Source organism: Festucalex cinctus, chromosome 15 (genome assembly GCF_051991245.1).
Source record: "Festucalex cinctus isolate MCC-2025b chromosome 15, RoL_Fcin_1.0, whole genome shotgun sequence".
NCBI lineage: Eukaryota > Metazoa > Chordata > Actinopteri > Syngnathiformes > Syngnathidae > Festucalex > Festucalex cinctus.
In genome coordinates, this window is record NC_135425.1 from 12973721 (window position 1) to 12994517 (window position 20797).

Sequence of the window (20797 nt, forward strand, 5' to 3'; positions counted from 1 at the left end):
TAACAGGAGATTAGCGACTATGTGAGGAATAAGCGGTTCGGAAAATGGATTGAAGGATGGTCAAACAATGAGCTGTGTTAGCATTTAACAGATAGCCTACAGGATCCATCCATTGGCCTAAGGTCATTAGCTTCTGGACATTTTCCACTAAATACACAAGTGCATAATCAACATGAAGCTAGTAAAGCTACAGTAAGTTAATGTTTGACGAACAATCGGTTAGCTAAACTGAGGCGCTAATATAGTTTACCTGTCTTTCTTATAATTTTGTTGGATATCATAGTTGTGTCACTTATCTTTGAGTTGTAAACCTTGCATTTTGACTCTCCATATTCAAATTTAATCAAAATTGTAATGCTTAAATCCAAATCAGGGGGTGTCATTCCGCCTCATAGCATGTAGGCTACTGGTGGGTTGCCGGTTTAGTCAGCACTATGAAAAAAGAACTTAAAAAAACAAAACAAAACAAATGGAACTCTATCTATAAAATGCAGCTTTTCCAAATGTAAACAGGCAAAACTTGTCAAGTCTCAGGAATTCCAAGTCATAATCAAGTTGAGTCTTTCATAATTTCTAAAATCTAAAACAGCTGACTTAAGTCTGACTCTGGTCAAGCCATGTGACTCGAGTCAAGTAAATTATACCTGACAGCAAAAGAGGGAGTCAAGCAGAAAAAAAGTGACTCATGTCTGCCTTAAGCATCTTTGGTAATCCAACCAAGGTATTTATTTGCCCTTGTCCATTAACTGAATGAGGTGTTGCAATCCAGGTGTCATGGTGGAAACATAATTTCTACAAGAAAAAAAAGAAAAAAAACAGTTTATCATTCAAAGAGGGCCTGTTGGGGTTTATCTCTGCCGGCACACTTTGAAGCACTTGATCCTCGCTCATGTCTGCCATTTGGGGCTCATTGTGTCACGGGGGAGGTCACCGGGAGGGCAGCATCACCGGCTGCTGCTGCTGTTGCTTCTTCTCCTCCTACGCCCTCATAGTCATATTACGGCGCCTGCTCTGCATATTCCCTGGGACGGATGCATAGAAAGATAGGGGATGACGTACCACAAAGAAGAAATAAATAAACAGGCGTCACTATGTCCGCTTACTGGAAAACCAATTTAGCCAATCAGAACCAAGAGGAAAGTCACTTGAAGGTAAAAAAGGCACCATGACAATTCCGTAAACTGCCCCAACAAAAAACATTCGTGGTAAATTTACACTTTGTCCATAATTAATCATAAGTGATGATGATGATGGTGCTAATAATAATAAAGGTAATAATAATAAAGTTAATTTTTCTTCAGCCCAAAAATAGTTTGCATGCAGACTTATTATTTTTTTATTTTAATTTTTTATTTTTTTTTAAACCAATCAGAACTTCAGGAAACAAGACATAAAAAGGTCAGCGCATAATCTATAACTGAGCTGTCATTTTAGCTAGGGATGTTGGCTAGCAATCTTTTTTTCAGACTGATACCAGTACGAGTGCTCAACTCGAGTATTCAGCGATACCGATACAAAGTCGTACTCGTACTTTTGATGCAGAACATTTCCACAAAATGAAAACAAAACAAAAACAATGATTAATAATTTTAACGAAAGATTTATATCTATCCTAATGTACCATTATCCCTTAAAATTGCATGAAACAAATGTTAATTTTCTATTATGATTTCAAATTTGTACTTCTTGATCATAAAACGGCCATAAATCTGCTGCCGTCATGACAGCCAACACCTTGAAATAAAGCTGGGTATCAGCCCGATACAGATATCTGGTATCGATACTCACCCATCCCTAATTTTAGCCCATCATTGATGCGGAAAAATGCATTTAAGTTATGCAATGGGGGTAGTGCGTCACGGCAAAATAAAATAAAAATCAGGAAAACTGAAAAACAGTTTAATGCTATATCTTCTCTCCATTGTACTCAGTCTTTGCACACAAATTTTAGCATTAACATGTATCATGTATTCCGAAAGAAATCACTGAATTCACATGACAGGGCAATATCACATCATGTAACATGAGGAGGCTTGTGCTTCCTCCTAGATTAGTAAACTGCACCACCATAGAAACCCTTCAGTTAAAAAAAATGAATGCAGATGCTGCGGTCCATCTTAAAGTATCAGCCATTACAACATTTGCAGGAGTGATCAATCCCCTTCTCAGGACCCCCTCCTCAAATCATCTCCACTTACTCCTCCAGGTCATCACAGTGTCGTCAGCTGGCCCGAGCATATGTCTGACATCTCCGTCTGTCTGTCTGTCTGTTTTCCTCCGATTGTCCCGGCCCCCCCAACACCCCCTCCCCCTCAAAACACTTGTGTCGCCGGCCCTGTCACTTGTGTCGGCCGGTGGCCAGCGTAAACATGTAGCGACCACTTGATATGTTTGTACGGGGATTTGGGGATGAACATTAGCGTGTTTGGAGAGCGGAACATCTGGTGGGGGGAAAAGGTTACAGCGGAGGGATACCACCGGAGCCCGAGCCCTGTGTAGAATTCCTTCCACCAGATAAATCAAGACACGGAGCCACTGGGAGAGAGGAGAAGAAAGGGATGGGACTTTAACTTAATACTAGCTGGAAGTGGAAGGGTGCATGTTAGAAAGACGGGTTCACCTAAAATGTCTATCTTAGTTTCTAGGTTCTGTCTCCTTATTTAGTTGTTTGGGGAATGGTAGAAATTTTAACCCTTAACTCAGTTCATTCAATTTTATTTACTTCCTGATGCAGCCTTTAACCTGCAGCCAAACTTTGGCACTGGTAGTTTTACTTTGTTTTACTTGCTTGACACCTTCCAAAGCCAAATTCAAATAGCATATGAGTTGTACATCTTTGGCACATCCATCTCAGAGCAAAATTAATGAATAATTAAAATAATTATTTAAACATTCATTCCAATATTTTACTCAAGTAAATATCTGTTACAAGCTTTGTAGAAAAAAAAAAAGTAGAAAGCAGAATTAGGAAAATCTGATTAATCATGATTAATTACAGAAAATTGTGCAATTAATTAGTTAAATAATTTTAATCGCTTGATAACACTTTTACTGCAATTCAGTGATTTGAACGGCATCACAACAAAGACGCAGCAGTTACCAAAAGAGAACATTTAAATAGCATTCCTGGCACTAAGAAAAAGCTAGACCCAGCCAGCTGCTGCGCTACATAGTGTTACATATATAAATATCGTGTTTTTCAATATTACACTGCTATTTTATAATTTCATACAGTATGTACTTGTGACTGGAAAGCAAAGTATGTAATTATTACTTTGCTATTATCTATTTTGTGGGTGGTACAAAAAGAGCACAAAAAACATGCAAACAGATAAGTTAGGCAAGTAACTCAGCTTCGGGTCCACATGAAACTGAACACAAATCCGATGAATTCGTCAATACAGCATTGCAAATATGCCCTAAACACAACAACAATCCTCCTCCTCTTCGTCACGCTGAGGCAGCGATGAGTAAAGCGCACGTCAGGGGTTGTAAGGCGTTCTTGGGCGGCCGACGAGATGAAGCTGTCAGAAAAAATGCCGTCAACGCCAACACCCGAGTATCAAGGGCACAAGTGCGCCTCCTCATCCTTGCTGCCATGTCCTCTGTTGCTTAATTACGCTGCGTGTACACTGCGACTGCTATTGTCAAGATCTTGACGTGGCACCACTGTTGGCAAGCGCCGGGCCAAGTTTTGACACGGTGCCCTGAAGACTGCGCTGGTTCATGCCGTGTTGACGCTTTGTGTGCAGAGGCAAGCTTGCTGATGCTAGCGGAGGGGGTCTCAAGGCTTTCCTTATGATGAGCTATCCTTCTGAGGTAGTCGAAGTACTCACACTCTGTACTTAAGCTAACGTACAGATACTTGTATTCAAGATTGTAAAAGTAGATTTAACTGACTTAAATTAACTTCTTTACTTAACTCATTCTCTCACAGCAATTTTCATTGAAGCAAAAACCACTATCTTTTACTGGATTTTAACTGATTTTGCAGGGCCCACAGAATGTTGTGTTCTATTGCTATAAAAACGTGGAATCTGCCAAAAGAAAGATTAGCCTTTACTTTCATCAGGAAAAAAAAGTCTATTTGTATCTGTTTCCGTTTTGCAGCAATAAGCATTAGAATATAGCTACGTTTTGTCATTATTCACAAACCTGTTGGAAACACTAGCAAAAAGAGCCTGTTGCAACATGGCCCTGGCTGATCTCTCATACTCTGCTGCCTCCTTCTGGCCGTTTTTGTAATAATTACCATTGCTTTAAAGATCTCTTAAGGTCAAAGGCTGCATCAAAGTCATCTGTATGCTCTAGCATAAAAAAAATGTATAAACACATTTTTGGAACCATAGCAATGTTTAAAATCGAACGTCTTCACATGTTTTTGGGAGCAAATTAGTTAATACTGCGAAGTAAGTAAAATGTAATGATTATATTTTTCGTGCAATGATGCAACATCCATCCTAATACTTGACACAAATGGGGGGGGGGGGGGGGGTAGAAACCTGACCTGATCGATGGAGAATTTTTGGATGTCAGAAGCCATTGTTTTTAAGCCTGGTACAAGACAAAAATTTGCCCTCGTCTTTTTTTTTTTTTTTTTTTTTTTTTTTTGTAGTTTCTTATCGATGATCCAAAGGTCATTATAGTCCGGCAATAGCAGTGGACAGGTGAGTACAAAGTCATCTGTAAATTGGGCGTTTGGAAGACAATAACACATCTGTAATGGTTAGTCGACTTCAAGCTTTAAACGTCGATGTGTAGTTCGTTTTAGTAGAGTAGTCGACTAATCAGTTCAATGCCTATTTGTCATGAATCATGCTTGTAGTCTACAACAAAAACACCATGTCCATATCTGACGTGTTGCTGTGCTTCACGTTCTTACATGTCGCTATGTCACTGATCAGTCCATCCAACCAATCCAACGAAGGAGTATAAAGAGTTTTCAAATGGAAGGAGTAAAACTGAAAAGCTCATAAAAATAAATATTCAAGTTAAGTACAAAGGCCTGAAAAATCTACTTGAGTATTCATAGTTAGTTACTTCCCACTACTGCTTTTCCTTTTGGGACGGTGTGAGCGTCTTTGCATATGGAAACAAGTCCAGTCCCAGCGTGATTCTGCACATGGTTGTCACATTAGGACTCTTAAATCATTTGATTTGAAAACAGTTTGGGATGAGTCAGTGTGCGCGCTCAGGTTTCGTTGTGCGTGCTCTCGCAAGATTTGTGTCGGAAACACTACAAAAAGTAAAGTACTTTGCTAGTCTCCAGCAACTTAAGCTCCAACCCCTGTGGATAATTCCAGACAAAAATGGGCATGGTGCACAAAAACACTATTTTTGACACAGTTCAAGAGAAATGTTACTGCTTAGCCTTTTCACAGTAAAGTTTTTTTCCCCAACATTTTCTCTACATAATCCCATGCTACGTGACCATGACCAAACATACTGTGATATGTCGACTATTTTTGGTGGGGAATTTTGTGGAATCATTAGGAAGTGGGAATGATGTCGTGCCCCCCTTGGGACAAGTGGCTTTGGGCGCTGGCGTGAGAACAGTAGCTCATTCACTTTTCATCCAAGAGCTGCAAGCATACATCGCTTGCACATTTTCATACATTCTGCTAATTACAGTGTAGTGCTGAATGATCACACGATGTGAACTTTTGAATGTAATGCTAAAAATCCAATTGGACACATTACTTACTGCATGAAATCCGGTTTATCTCTCTTTTTTTTTTTTTTTAGTACATACCCCTTAAAATGTATCCTTAAAATCTGACAAAATGTGAAGAGTGTAACCAGAAGGATGATAATCAGTTTCTGCTGTGTAATTTTAAATTTTACAAAATCTTTAACTGTAAACAATGTTTTTCAGTAAATCAATATTTTTATACAAAGTCTAAAATAAATTAAATTCCATTTCACTTTTTTGTACCACATCTTATTAAATACTATCTCTTATACCAGATTAGCTAGCTAACCAGTGTAGCCCTAAAATACTTAATCTGTAATACTGTATAGTTTATATGTATGTAAAAATATCTTACAATATCTTCCATGTTATGTGGGATGAGCTATTTACAATACATCACTTTTCTTCAAATTATATGGCATTACTTTTTTTTTTTTTTTACTTAATCTCACTAAACATGAGCTAGCTTTGCAATGTGGCTAAAAACAGCTTGCTAGACTTTTTTTTGTTTTGTTTAGTTTTGTTGTTGTTATAAGAAATCCAATTACATTCTTGTTCAAAGCGGCTCCCATGCCACGTGAGCTAAGCGTTCTAATTTAATAAGCATCAGTCAGCTGCTTTTTTGTACAAAACGGTTGGAAATGCTCTCAAAGTGTGCCTTGCGTACTTCACACGATGGCTGACGGCAGGAAGCGTACTTCACACCGCGCTTTGACCAGGAAGTAGTTGACAGCTCTCTGTGCCCTGGCCCGCCGCTAATTTCTCCACTTCCTTCCCCCGCTAGCCTAGCTTAGCATCAATCACTTCGCTCAGCTCTCAGCGCTAGTGCAAACCAATTTCCTTAATGCTGATTGCACTGTAAACTAACTCTCCTCACCAGCTCTGGCTCTTGTTCTGCAGGCCTCATTCATTCTTGCTCGCTTCATTTCCTTCCACAGCTTCCTCTCGCCTCGACGGAGCCAAGATTTGAGCCGCCTCGCTAGAAGAAACGAGCCTAAAAAAAGAAAAAAAGCCAAAACTATCCGACGGTTCTACTTATAGCTCGGCCAATAACAAGTCATTGTCAAAACTATTATTTGTTGACACAGCTACATTCCGGCCTAATCTCCCTTTCCTCGACAAGACGAGTCCTTCCAGATTGGATCTCTGAGCCTTTTGCTGACACGACATACTGTAGGGTTGCACTCAAGTACAGGGGTGGGCAAAGTATGGTCTGTGGGCTACTTACGGCACATTCCGTTTTTTTTTTTTTTTTTTTCTCCCCAGTATTAAGAGTCCTGCAATATTAAATAAATAAATTTTTGATTAATTTCTGATAAAGTTAATTTATTTATGAAAAATAAATGATAAAAAGAAATGTTCGCTAAAAAAGCTATTCTAAATGAATTTTCAATATTTTTGGGTTAATGACAATTTTATTTAAAATAAAAACCGTAAAATTATTTTTTTTCAGTTTGTTCCACTATACAAAGTAAGTTACTGTAATATTATGTGTCCAAATATATATTGCTTCAAGTGCAAAGTGTGAAACTAACTTTCGATGCTAACTGTTGGCATGATAATGGGGCTTTCCATTATGTTTAGCATCAAGCTAGCGTGCCTTTCTTAAAGCAATATGATGACAGTAAACCAAAACTTGGAGTTCCATTTGTTGGCTTGAACCCGTATTTTTGATTACATCATAAACCGCAAATAAATAAATAAATACATAAAACATCGTTCAAACGATATCTCAACAAACCTGTAAGTCAGGTCACTTCTACTCCAAGGCATCACTGTTATTGGTTTATTATCCTTGTTTTATTTGTATGCTGGTCCTCATATGCAGGTATGCACTTAAAAAAAAATCGAATTGTCTTTCATTGAAGAATTTATTGCGATTCATTTTGGGGACCCCCAAGCAACGACTCATGGACCGCATGGGATCCGGGGACTCAGGTTTGAGAACCACCGTTCTAGTGTATCCGCTCTAAAATCCAGGAGCTACTCTCCGAGAATGAGATCCAGGCTCTGCTTCCCTCTGAGGCATGAGAAATTCCTTACGTGTCTCTCAGCTCTCGAAGTTACCGTGGACGCAAGAGGAGGCCAGCAACTATTTCTCACCTTCAGCGTCCTTCGGCCTCAACCCGAGGCGGAAGCCAGGCAATAGCATTTACATGTGTGCTTTCATCCGCCATCCAAGGCCGCAGCTCCTCCTCCGCGAGCTTCCCCGAGTGGCGGCGAGTAAACAGAGCTATACTTTAAATGTCTCCTAAATCATTTTAATTCGTCCTCGGTAGAGTCTTGTGGAATGTCGAATTAGAGGACGTTGTCAGTGCAGCAAGACCACAGCAGACATTCGCTCTCACCTCGACCGTGTCAAATTATGGGATGTCGTGCAACAGTCCTCTGCGACCGCGAGTGTTCGCACCACAAGGGCTTTTTTTGTTACACGCTGACAACTCCCTCCTGCTCTGTTTTTGACATCACTTTTGAACGCTCACTGGCCAGAACATTAGGTACACCTCAGATCCACTAATAGCTTTTTCAGAAATGCTCTTTTATTTGAACCTTCTGCGTGTCACTATCATGTAGCCAATTTAAGCATTAGAAACGTACTCGTTATGATGTAATGCAGTTCCATGCATAATATGAATATAAATTTGTTGCTTAGATCATACTAGTTATCCGTGTGAATTGCATGTATTCAATGATTTTAGTCATATTTATTGCAGTGCTTCAATTTGCACCAAATTTATAAACTTAAGGAAGCATATGGTTGAAAATGGACACTGACTGCATGTGTCACTACGAGTTAGTACTGAAGAACTTTGGATTCTTCCAGTCAGTTATCTAATAAGAATAATAATGAGGAAAAATGGCATATAAAATAATCACTTTCCTTTTGGGCCTGAACCAAACTGTACTTGCTCTGTGGATTATTATTATTATTTTTTTAAATCAACAAAAAAATATTTGATTTTGTCTAATCATATTCTCTGATTTAAATGTAACATTTACAAGTATTTCCAATGAATGCTGCTATGAATGGTTATGGGCAATTCCACCAAATTGGTGCCATTTGCTTTTGTAATGTTCTCAAAATATTTTTCTGCCTTTTTTCCAACTAAATATATATATATATATATATATATATATATATATATATATATATATATATATATATATATATATATATATATATTTATTTATTATTATTATTATTTTATTATCTCAGGCAACTTAATTTTCTCACATCATTGTCAAAGTCCTCATTTGAGTGGGACTGAAAAATAAATGTAATATAATAAATGAAATAAAACCAAATGAGCTTAGTGCATATGTTTCATATTTTTATCATATTTTGAATAAATATACAGATTATAGAAAAATTAATGCAAACTTACTTTTGGCCTTTATATATATATTTCATGGTAAAGTTAAATTTTAGGAAGCGGGACGGGCAACAGAGGCTATTTTTCTATTGTTCAAGGTAGTTTAAATTCATCTTTGATGGGCTATGTATTAATTATGAAATCAGATCGTGCAAGACAGTCTACTTAAAAAGAAAAATGATTTTACACTATTCATATATTTTATTTCCTGGAGACTGATTCAGTGGGATGGCCCATAAGCAACAATTTCCCACTTTAGTTCAAAGCGAATGTGATGACAACCTGACTGATGTGACTCATGAGGTCGGTTCGGTGATACCGCGGAAGAACAAACAGCGATGCGACGCATGAACAGACTTGAAACAATAACAGTCTTCCCGTTTGACGTTCACGACGTATTTCCCAGATTGAGTTTATTTGGGTTTGCAGCCTTTTTTTATTTTTTGCCTCCTCCCACTTTTTCTAAAGCTGGCACTGCGGTGTCAGGTCTTTCCCAGCGCCGAGATTGATGGGAGCGCCGGTAGGCCCGAGGGGGTGCGCGGAGAGGTAGTCCCCTGCTGGGACTTCTCTCCGAACCTCTGAGCGCTGCACAGCCGCACAGGGTACATCAGTCAATCCTGCCGCTGGCTCACGTACAAGGCCTGCCGTTGGACGACATACGGGGCGGCAAAGAAATCGTAGCCGTGCTCGCTCTGCTCCTAATGGCTGGTACACGGCGGTTCATGTTTCAGCCTTGCTCTGGGCCCCTGCCGCTGACATGCTGCTACATTATGTTTAGCCTGTGTTTTATTTGGCTCTCTTTGGTATGGTGTAGTGGAATAGGAAGTGAGCAAGAGGAGGAGGAGGTTGCGGGGGGGGTTGCACAACTTGAAGGCACAGAAGGAGGTTCACTCCAAAACAAACAATAGGAGGCCGATGCCTGCCCGGTGTGCTTTACTTACTGCGTACAAACTGCCGCGTTACGTGCGATCCAGGCCACAGATGGAGCAATTTTGTCGCCCACCCCCGTTTGTGTGTTTTGTGCACGTGGTGTGAATTGTAGAGTAAATCTCAACAGGTTCAACCCCACCACCACAAACATATGCCTTCAAGCCAAATCATCAGGGGTGTACAGAACTGGTGGGAAGGAACAAAGTAAAAATACTTTGCTACGGTACTGTAAAATGAAAATAAATGTCTTCTGAATTCGACACACCACAGACAAGAGTGTTGTTAACAACCATGCCAAATTTGAATGACTAAAAAATGAGCTGTGGACGTGTCCGCTGAGTTCGCTGAAACCATGCCGCGCTGCACTGTCAACTGTCAATCAAATGTCATGACTCATGCCAATCGCCCAACCATGTCACTGGGTAACTGTTCTTGCCACACACCAACAAGTCACAAACACAGAAATGTTTTAACGTTACACACAATTCAGTGCTACATAATGTAGTTCTCAGTCTTTTCACATTTTCAGTAATTATCGTCAAACATGAATAATGTATTTAGAAAACATCTATAATTATTCATTTATAAAATGATGAAAAACAAGACATCTTGCAAACCCTGTGGGCATGTATACTGAACGCAAAATTATATATTCACTTAAAGCCTCTCACGGCTGGAATATGTTCCGTGGGTGATTGTGGGGCTTTCCACGCTACGACATGAGCTGCTAGCCACCTGCTAGCTTGCGAGTTAACAGGTTCATTGGGCTTCTCAGCGGGAGGACGAGCGGTGGACTCGTTTGTGGCTTCACATGGGAATTAAAATAGACACCGAACTGTCATATAAACAGCGGTATCCGGGGAATATGTATTTTAGTGGTGTAGTCATAGCTAGCTGGCTAACTGGACACTCGTGGTAGAAATTGGTCTGGTAACTTGCAATTGTGCCAGGAAACAAACCGATGAACAGAAATGCTCAAGTTTTTATTTGGTAAGGAGAGTTTTAGTTTTAGTTTTTTTGTTAGTTGATTCACTAGGTTAGCAAAGCTAGGTGAACATGTTTTGATAGCATAAATTTCTAGCTCACTCTTTTAAACACATGACATGTAAAGTGTTTTTTTTCATCTTCATTCAATACAAGCACTATAGTTAAAAGAGGGGAACTATTTGCTGTGAATATATTCCCTCTATCATCAATTTAGAGTTGGTACATACTGTAACTATACTTTTAACAGTCTCTTAATCACATCTATCTATTTCTTCTTAAGTACAGAGTGTGAGTACTTTTGCCCCCATTGTGTACAGTCGCCTTCTTATATGCGGATGTAATATAGATGTGTTTAGAAAAGGCAGCCGCCTGGCGTTGGCCAGCACGTACGCCGTATCGAGTTGTCGCATGTTTGACATAGTCGAGATCACCATGCTCCGCCACTTCTTGTCTGGGACAGCCAGGACTGTGCGGCAACATAGTTGGAGGGATTCCTGGAGGAAGCCCCCCCGTCTACCCTCCCCTAATACATACACATGCTTGCATGCTGACATACACACACATACAAAGGTACCACCAGTAGGGGGTTGGGTTGCCCTAACAAATTACCCACATCCCCGCCACTCTTGTGTCTCAGCATGGGGGAAAACTGGATGGCCCAGTAGGAGGCGGGTGGATAAGTGGAAGGTCAGGGATTGGAGCCCGGGAGGGCAACCAGAGTCCACGCCGTCTCTGCAGAAGATGAGTACGAGGAGACTACACTGGCTGTTTTTTTTTTTTTTTTTTTTTTTTCTTTCTTGCTCGACTTTAATACCATGTCTACAAGAACATGGCAATTAAGTATGGCTCATTTTAAAAATAGTCTTGGTCTTTCCCAGTTTTAGGCCAAACTCTGGCCAGCTGTTTTTTCAGCATTTATGTGTAGCCCAAAAGAAAAACAAACCCCCTTTTTTTCTCTCTCTCTCTCTCTCTCGCTCTCTTTCTTTTGGTCTGGCGCGTTTGTAGCACATTTGTGTCTTATATTTCAGGCCAGTAACTCTGTTTGATGTTATTTTTGACTTTTCCTAGGGAATGGCTTTCTTCAGGTTTCTGATTAACTTGAATGATAATAGCAATACAGATGCCTTTTTTTTGTTGCTGTCCTCTTTGTGAATGAAGACACTAATATGTTAACTTTACATTGACATGAGGACTTTCTTCAGCTTTATTTCACTAAAACATTTACACTTAATTCAGTTTCATGCAAGCACAGGTTTACGTGTCAGGAAACTCGGGGTGAGCATTTTGTTTTCTTAAAGATGCAGTAGATGTGAATTCAGAGATTTTTTTTCTAGATACACTATTTAATTTAATGAAGAATAAAAAAAAAATGTGTGAAGACTGATAACTAAGTAGTAGCATAACTGGATTTAGCGTTTAACTGTTTTCGCCATTTTAAATTTCTTGTTTCCGTTTTTTTTTTTTATAAGCTGTTTAGAGAGTGGATTTTTTTTTTTTTTTTACAAGGGCACCCATTGACACATTTGGTTTTGATATGAGTAGAACACATTTTCAGTTAACTTTAAATTAATAAAGTTGAGTTGAGTTCTATTCCAATCGTAGTTAAATGCTAAAATGGTCTTACACAGGTTATAGTGCCACCTGTTGCGTTGGCATGGAATTGACATCCTACAACTTAATATGGATGCTGATTATTTAAAAAAAAAAAAAAAAAAAAAAAAAAAAAGACTTCTGGGAGAGTTTTGAAGTATTCCCATGCAGACTAAATCTCTTCATCCACTCCATCACCACAACCCGCTTTCGATGGTGCAGGCTTAAGTCAGAGGTGCGCTTGTTTTGTGTGTGTGTGTGGACACGCTTGTGCGGAGAGGCAAGAGGGCCGCCGCTCCAGACTGCCAGGAGAGGATTAGGAGTCTGGAATGCAAGACACTCCTTGACCCAGGCGCGACCTTCCCGACTAAATCCCTTGCCCATATCTGTCCCTCATGGGTCATGATCCAATTGGTCGCCCTTTGAGAATGCTGACCCCTCGCGCAACCTCGCCATTCGGTCTGCTCCAAACATCTCCACACTAACGCCATAAGCTGGCTGGAAAGTTCTAAAGAATACTTCTTTTTTTTTTTTTTTTTACATGCAGGCCTACTTAAGCAAGTAGAAATATATATGTATCATTCTTGTTCTGCATTTCAAGTGTCCATGTACACCTAAAACATAAATGAAGCGGCCCCCTTTCCACTCTTTAGGAGGCTCGGGCGACGTTCCATTTGCGAGTGTGTCGACCGAGAGTGACGTTAATGGAGGCGGAGAGGAACAAACACATCAGAGCGGCGGGTGAGTGGCACTGACACTGAGCAGAGAGAGAGAGAGAGAGATGGGTGGTGGCAGCCTTTCTTTCTCTTCACTGGCGTCCCACATGACATGGCTGCCTGGAGAGATGAGAGACAGATGGGTGTCCTGCTCGCTATACGGACGCCCCTTGAATAAAATATCACACTTGTGATTAATTTATATTTCATCTGCATAGCGAGCAGCGCTCTTGTCTCTTTCTTCTCCTCCTGTCTATCATGGCGCGTAGCATGATTGATTTTAACCGATGCTGATTCAAATGGCGGGAAGGGGATGTTGTGGAATTGCACTCAGGATGACACGAGAAAGTGGAAGGGAGACATTTTCAAGTCTTTACGTTTTATACATTTTTATATTTAGTCGTCTTTCTACTGTAGTTGTCTACCAAGGTTAATCTATATAATTCATCCAATCAACTTGTCTATGTAGGAGTCGAGTGGTGCAAGGCATATTGAGAACCAAACTGTTTGTCTTTTATATTTGGGTTGGAGCACCAATTTACTCAAGTGGACTATGATTCATTGGTGCACAGTGTCTATTGGAGCAGTTTTTTGAGGGAATATATCCCATTTCTATTAATTCATCCAGCATTTATTGGGGGTAAGGCTTTTTTTTAATTAAGTAGTATTGTAAATTAGGCTATTCGTAGCCAATTTTAATTAACACAGGGAGTCTATTTTGCAGATGTCAATTTCTGACAAAATGTGGTATTGATTCATCCAGCATTTGTTAGGGTTGAGAATTTATTAGAGTACAAATACATTTTAAAAGAGGCTAGTAGTAGTCCATTTGAGGTAAGGCTTCCATTTGCTTAACTGGACTATTAATTGGTGCACTGCATCTATTAGAGCAGAAGTCGCTTTTTGAGAAAATAACGGATCAATTTATCTATTTAACAAACATTTATTTTGAGTAAAGCATTCTTTAAGCTATATATACAATTTGACACAGAGTGGTCAGTTATGATTTGGTCCAGGGCGTCTATTTTGCAGAGGGCACTGTCTGAAGAAATTTGGTATCGGGCTAATCCAGCATTTATTAGATTAGGAGGGAGGTGTTTATCAAAGTGCGAATAACGTAATGGAGGCAACTAGTAGCTTACATTTTGTAGTCTTTGGGTTTTTATACGTTTTTATATTCATTCCTCTATCCACTGTAGTTGTCTAATAAGGTTAATCAGTCTAATTTTAGTCTAATCTTTTTTAGGGTACATATAGGTTGTAAATTATTTGTGTATTTGAGGTGAGACATTACAGTATTTGCTCAAGGGAACTGTGATTAATTATTGTAGCAGAAGCCACTTTTTGAGGAAATATATGCTCCATCTATCCATTTATCAAGCATTTATTATGGGTAAGGTGTTTGATAAGTTACATTTAAAATTGGGATGCTCAAAGTCAAATTTGATTGTTTGGCAACACTGTCTGAGGAAACGTGTCAATCTGTCGATTCATCCAGCAATTAGGAGTGAGTACAAATACATGAGTCAACTTGTGGTTATCAGAGGCCACTATTTTAGGAAATATGGCATAAATGCAGCCATCCATGCATCCATTCTTTGGGGCAATGTGTTTATTTCAAATGTAGTTGTTTGTAGCTGATTTGAGATGACATTTGTTAAAGTAGATGATAATTTCACGCCATCTATTAAGAGTGCAGGCCACAATTGGAGAAAATCCATCCATCCATCCATCCATCCATCCATCCATCCAATCGCCCAACCACCCACCCACCGCCTTAAGGTCTTTGGTCTCTGCATTAGGGTTCAAACTAAAACCTTCCCCACAATGTTAGCCAAAATTCGAAGCTTACAATTATCCCCCAAAAAATCCTTGATAATAAGCGAAGAAGATATGAGATGAATCCCGACTCCTAATTCAGCGAACTAAAGACGTGCGTTGTAGAAAAGCACCTTGTGTTTATGCTGGCGTGTGTGCAAATCGACACGCGTGCTTCCACTTTGGGCGTCCTGCGTGTGCACCTGTCTGACAGGGTCAAATAAACAGCTGTGAGGAGCCCGCCAGCTCCGCCGACGCCGGCCCTCACCTGTGTCACATCTGCCTGCCAGTGCCATCAAGGTGCGTCAAGGGTCCAATCTGGCATCTCTCCACCCATGGCTCCTTGCTGCACCTCGCACGCTGCCCCCCCAACACAACCCCCCCACCCCCACCCCCGCTTCCGCCGACCCCGTCCACTCCGTCCTCCTCAAGGCGTCTGTCACTCACCTGTCATTCCTCTAATCAACTCCCCCGCCCCCTCCTCCCGCACTGGCCTCTTTAAAGGCGAGGGGGGGAGAAGCTGTCAGAGGGAGAGCGGTGACCACTTTGGTCTCCGTCGGAAGTTTAGCAACAACCAAAGGCGTTAAATCTCTGCTTTGGTGTTGAGTGACAGCGCATGTGGAATGGTCACAGTTAAATGCTAATGCTAAATTTAACATTATTGATGGCTCAATTTGGAGTTTTAATGACAAGACGGTATGTTTACGAGACTGGCTTGACATCAGCTGTTATTGTTTTTAGGTGTAAACTTACTACTACTACTACTATGGTAGCATCTACAAGACTAGTGGGGGCATATACAACATATTATTGTAAATAATTTTGTGTTGACTTCCAAAACTTCATTTAAAATTATACTATAATGATGTAATAATATTCCAAGATAACATTTAACCTGAAAAACAGCTTTGTTTGTCACAGAAGGAATTTGAATCTGAAAAATGAAAAATAGAAGTATGAAGTATAATAAATATGTAATAAAATGAAGCAATATATTAAAACAAACAAAATAATCAATGAAAGCTCAGTGTTATGGTGAATTAATAGACATTTTAGCATGAACAGCTGATTGTCACGGTGTGGCTGTTTGTCACCAGTTCATACTGGCGTTTTGACTAAAATGGAAAAACACAGAGGTTTCAATGTGTGTTTAAGATCTTAGATTAAGGTCAAAGACAGAAAGTACTATATACCCACACAACCCAAATCAGATGATTCTTTTATTCTTTGCCTCTCTGCAGGCACCAAGCATAATAGATTTATTGATACTTTACAAATCACATTGAGCGTGTAAAATGCAGCATCGAAGTGACATGCACATTTTTCTTCACATCCGAGGAAAAGAAAAAAAGAAACACCTTTAGGTTTATGAAATCCCAAAACCGCTGTTAGGCCTCAGGGTGCATGGCCTCCCTCCTACAGCGTAGAAAATGATCAAATGGACGCAGGGTCTTCAGGGGTTAAGAACATCACCAGCAACAAATTTGCTTCACTTCGCACAATTTCCTTTAATAGCAACAATGGGGCTGCTTATGTTTCATCCTAGAAAGGCGATAGTTACTGTTTATATTATTTTTTTTAGTGTTATATTTCCCCCTTGTTTTCACAGACCAGTTCAGTTCACCGTAGTATGCTTTGTAACCTTGATGTGGCTTGTTAGCACTTTAGGGGGTGTAGGGAGGTTGACAATTGCTGAAGTCAGGACCCCCTCGCCTCCGGAATGGAACTTTAAGAACACCAAAACGAATAAATAAATAAATAAATAAATAAATAAATAATGAAGGAATGAATGCTAATTTAGTGATTCACAAACATTAAATACAAGCAAAATACAGTCATGGAATTGCTGTGACGTGGTATGTGGTAGTACTTCAAAACATCTTTCCCCGTTGAAATGAATAGAAATGCCATTAATCCATTTGAGTCATAAAAAAAAAAAAAATAGTTTGTGTTTTAAATTATTTTTACTTACTAAAGTTTGTTTGCCTATTTAATAGTACCATAGTAGGATGAAAAGAATAGGTCATGGATCACTCGAAAAACACTTCAAAAATAGCCCAAATTGGATATAAAATGGACTAATCCTCTAATTGGGTCAATTTAACCCAACTTTTTGGATTGTTCTGCACAAACTATCCCCATAAATTGCTTCGTTTTGTATAAAACAACCCCAAAAATTGGGTCATTTTCTACAAAGAAAGTTGGGTCAAATTGACTGAAGTAGTCCAGCCAACCCAATGTCTGGTCGCTTAAGTAGGGGTTGAATAACGGTGCTTTTAAAAGCTACTGGAACAGTGTCAGAGGAGAGTGATAATTATATATATAGGTGATAATTATATTTAAAACTGAAGGTCCTAAAATCTAAATTCTTTAACCATTTTGCCAATAAGCGGTAAAGCATGCAAGTCTGTTTTGTCACACGAACCAGTTGTGTAAGGCTTTCAAAGGATACTTTATTAAAATAAAGAAAAACAAACCATTTTTTTTGTTTAGAACAAAACAACCCAAGAAAGTTGGGTTGCTTTGTATCAAATCAACCTAAAATAGGTTTCAATTGATCCAAGTAGCAGATCGGTTTTTGACATACGTAGTTTTAAGGGTGTAGCCATTCAGCCCAAATCACCCATGCCATTGGTTTGTATGAGTATAGTACTAAAACAACATATTGCTTGTCCTTTGAAAAAGGGGGGGGGGGGGGGGTGGAGTGTAGCAAACTCAAGTAGTTGTTGGAAAACATGGCACTTTTAGCATCACAAATCTCACAGGAGCTGTGGAGAAGCTCTTCCAACTATCAGTGGCCACCTCGCTGGCTGAAATATTGCACAAATAACGATCAAAGCAGCTCTCTGTGCTGGCCAGGGCCAGACAGTAAATCCAGCCTGCTGAGGGCCAGACAGTGATTTTGTTTCACATTTCCGCCCAAGACACAGGCACATGCACGGAAGAAGAATAAGAAGAAAATAGAATACTTGAGGGAGAGAGAAAAAAAAAAAAAGAAAGATAGAGAGCCCTTGGCTGTGACCCAAACTCCAGCCGTATCAGTTGGGCTTTACTGCCACGTGGCATATGGTACAAGACAAACTGTCAGCGTTTTTTCCCCTCGTTCCCGCCTTGCGCTTTGCTCGGACATGACAGCAGCAGGCGCACGTTTGTGTCCCAGCAGCAGGCATCAGGCGGGCTTAGTGGTGATTTGGGGGGAAAAGGGGAGAAAGGCAAAGCATCACGCTGCGGCGAGCTGCTGATGGCTCCGCGTGGCCGGGTGAATGGGGGGTGGACGAGGGGCGGGAGGAAGGGTGGGGGGGGGTCTTATGTGGTAGCTGCGGGGGACAGCACAGTGCCGCGATTGTACGCAAACTGCAAATTGATCAAATTGTGGAGGCAAGACTTTGGGCCTATTATCTGGGTCATGTCAATGTCTCTCTGGTCTCCATTTGGTCACAAGGGCAAAGTGTGTGTTTGACTGTGTGGGTCTGCTGAAGAATTCCAGCTTTAATCACCAAATGAGATGATTTTCTCCCAAGTGTGTGTCTGCAGTCAAACCTTCACGTGTGTGATGTTTACACCATTACTTCATTACAAACAGAGGCACCAAACATACAAACAAAGCTTCCATTTGCACCCGAGTGTTGCATCCCAACACTTTGTCGTCAAAGAGAAGTTAAGACTCTCATATATTGCCCATTTTAAACATTTTTCACATGTATAATCAAGGTTATTATTAGGCATGTTGTTACCACTTTTTTTTTCATACAGATACGAGAACAAGTACTTAACTCTTTAGTAGTCACCACTACCGGTATCAAATACCAATGCCAGTAGTAGTACTTTTGGTATATAAAATTTTCCCAACAAAACAATGACAGAAATTTTTAAAGAAATACCTCTTTAAAACCTAATTGCATAGAATTAATGTCACATTTCTATTCTTCTAATTTCTAATTCTTGATTGTAAAAAAGCCACGAGTAACGTTAACTTGAAATAAGGCCAGGTATGGGCTTGATACCGAAACCTGGCATCAGTAGTCGACCGTCCCGAGTTATAACAGTTAGTGAAACTTAAAAAAAGAAAACATTTTCTTTCAGGAGATAAAATAAAAACAAAAATGCTTTAAAAAAAAAACCTAAAACTAGCTTTAACTACGTATTTATGTTTATAAAAATTCATCATGTCCTTTGGTTTCAGCTTTGTCAATTACTTGATCTTTTGTGGTTCATTTTAAATGTATTTATTTTGGTATTGCTGTACATTAGTGGTTACAGAACAAAGGTCAAAACAATTGTTTGAGCATTGTACTTTATTTTCTTTTAATACACAGTTCTAAGTGACGTTTAGTTATTTGGCACCCACCAAATACTCCACGTGTAAAAAAATAAAATAAAAATAAAACTAACACTAAAACTAATAAAAACAAACTAAACTAACTAAATTTAAACAAACCAAAGTAAAATAAATAAATAAGTAAAATAACCTTGGTATGAACAAAGTTGGGATCTCTGCCTCAGCAGCTACGAGGGGACACATGGCCTCCTTGCCTATATGCAATCTGACATCTCCGACTCATCTTGCCCGCCTCTACCACTCCTATCAGCAGTGATCACGGAGCCGAGCGGCAATCAGACGTGACTCTGGCGGCGGCATATCGCGGCTATTAGCCTAGCATGGTGCGTGATCTCCGTCTTGTCTTGCCGCTGAGGGTGCTTTGCCGCGGCATCGTGGTGGTGGGCGACGTGCACGAGGCTGGCTGCCGTCATCACTTGTCACAGCGTTTGGAGTTTGACTCGCTCCCTGAGGTGCGCCGTCAATCCTCCTGGCTGCCAGCAACTGGTAACCACATCCAGACCTAGTGCCTGTGTAGCCCAACAAGCACGACAGTTCTCTCCACTTGTTTGTGTTTCTGATAGAGCTGAAGGATTTTGAAAAATAATGCATTTGTGATATTGAGTTTCCCTCAATATTGCGTTCGCAAGTTAATACGCCATTATTTTTCCAAGGTTATGCATTATTGTAATTTATTATTATTATTATTATTATTATTATTATTATTATTATTAAATTATTTATTATATTTAGGTTGTATTTGTAATGTTTCTATGCATTTTTTTTCTTAGAAACACAAGCAATAAATTAATCTGTACTACAGTATACAATGTCAGATTTACCACACAAAAATGTTTTGGTTTTATAGGTTAGAATTATGCTAGAATAAAGGCATATGAACCATGAATTAATATGAAAGACAGTTTGTCTACTTTAATTAGAGTTGTTAGCTTACTAAAAACTTCGACAGTCTACTCCATTCGGTTGTAATGTCATAATTTGCCAATCAGTCAATGACGTCATTGATTGGATCCGCAAAATAAGTTGGTGTGGCAATCGTAAACTGCTTTCTAATTCAGATTAGAATGTGATTAACAGTTCAGCTGTATTTTCTATTCAATAGTTAGGGATCCAAATGGAATTTACTCAATTTGTATCACGTTTTGGCACAATCCGGATCTTCAGAGTGCTGTGACAAATAACCCTGAGGTCATCTATGTTGTGTCCATTTGCAAGGACCTTTCGAACTGGTCACCCCAGAGAGAGCAGTGAACGATGCACATTTTTCAGGTTGCGGAATCTCCTACATAGCATTATATGGAAATGGTGTCAAAAGCAGGATTATTAAACAGACTGTCATGGCAGCTGTAAA

General features: G+C 39.7%; 1 protein-coding gene across 5 annotated transcripts in view; it reads left to right on the top strand.

The window, feature by feature from the left end:
* Window positions 1-20797, top strand: part of LOC144002021 (uncharacterized) — a 169925-nt gene that overhangs the window by 41755 nt on the left and 107373 nt on the right. For 3 of the 5 annotated variants that reach the window (XR_013278650.1, XM_077496815.1, XM_077496811.1), the window contains exon 4: window positions 13227-13314. The exons of the other annotated variants lie outside the window; for them this stretch is intronic. Coding sequence is in view for 2 of the 3 variants with exons in the window: in XM_077496815.1 (XP_077352941.1) it covers window positions 13227-13314 (88 nt within the window). In the remaining variant the exon portion in view is untranslated. The remainder of the gene's footprint in view (window positions 1-13226; window positions 13315-20797) is intronic. 5 annotated transcript variants of the gene reach the window in all.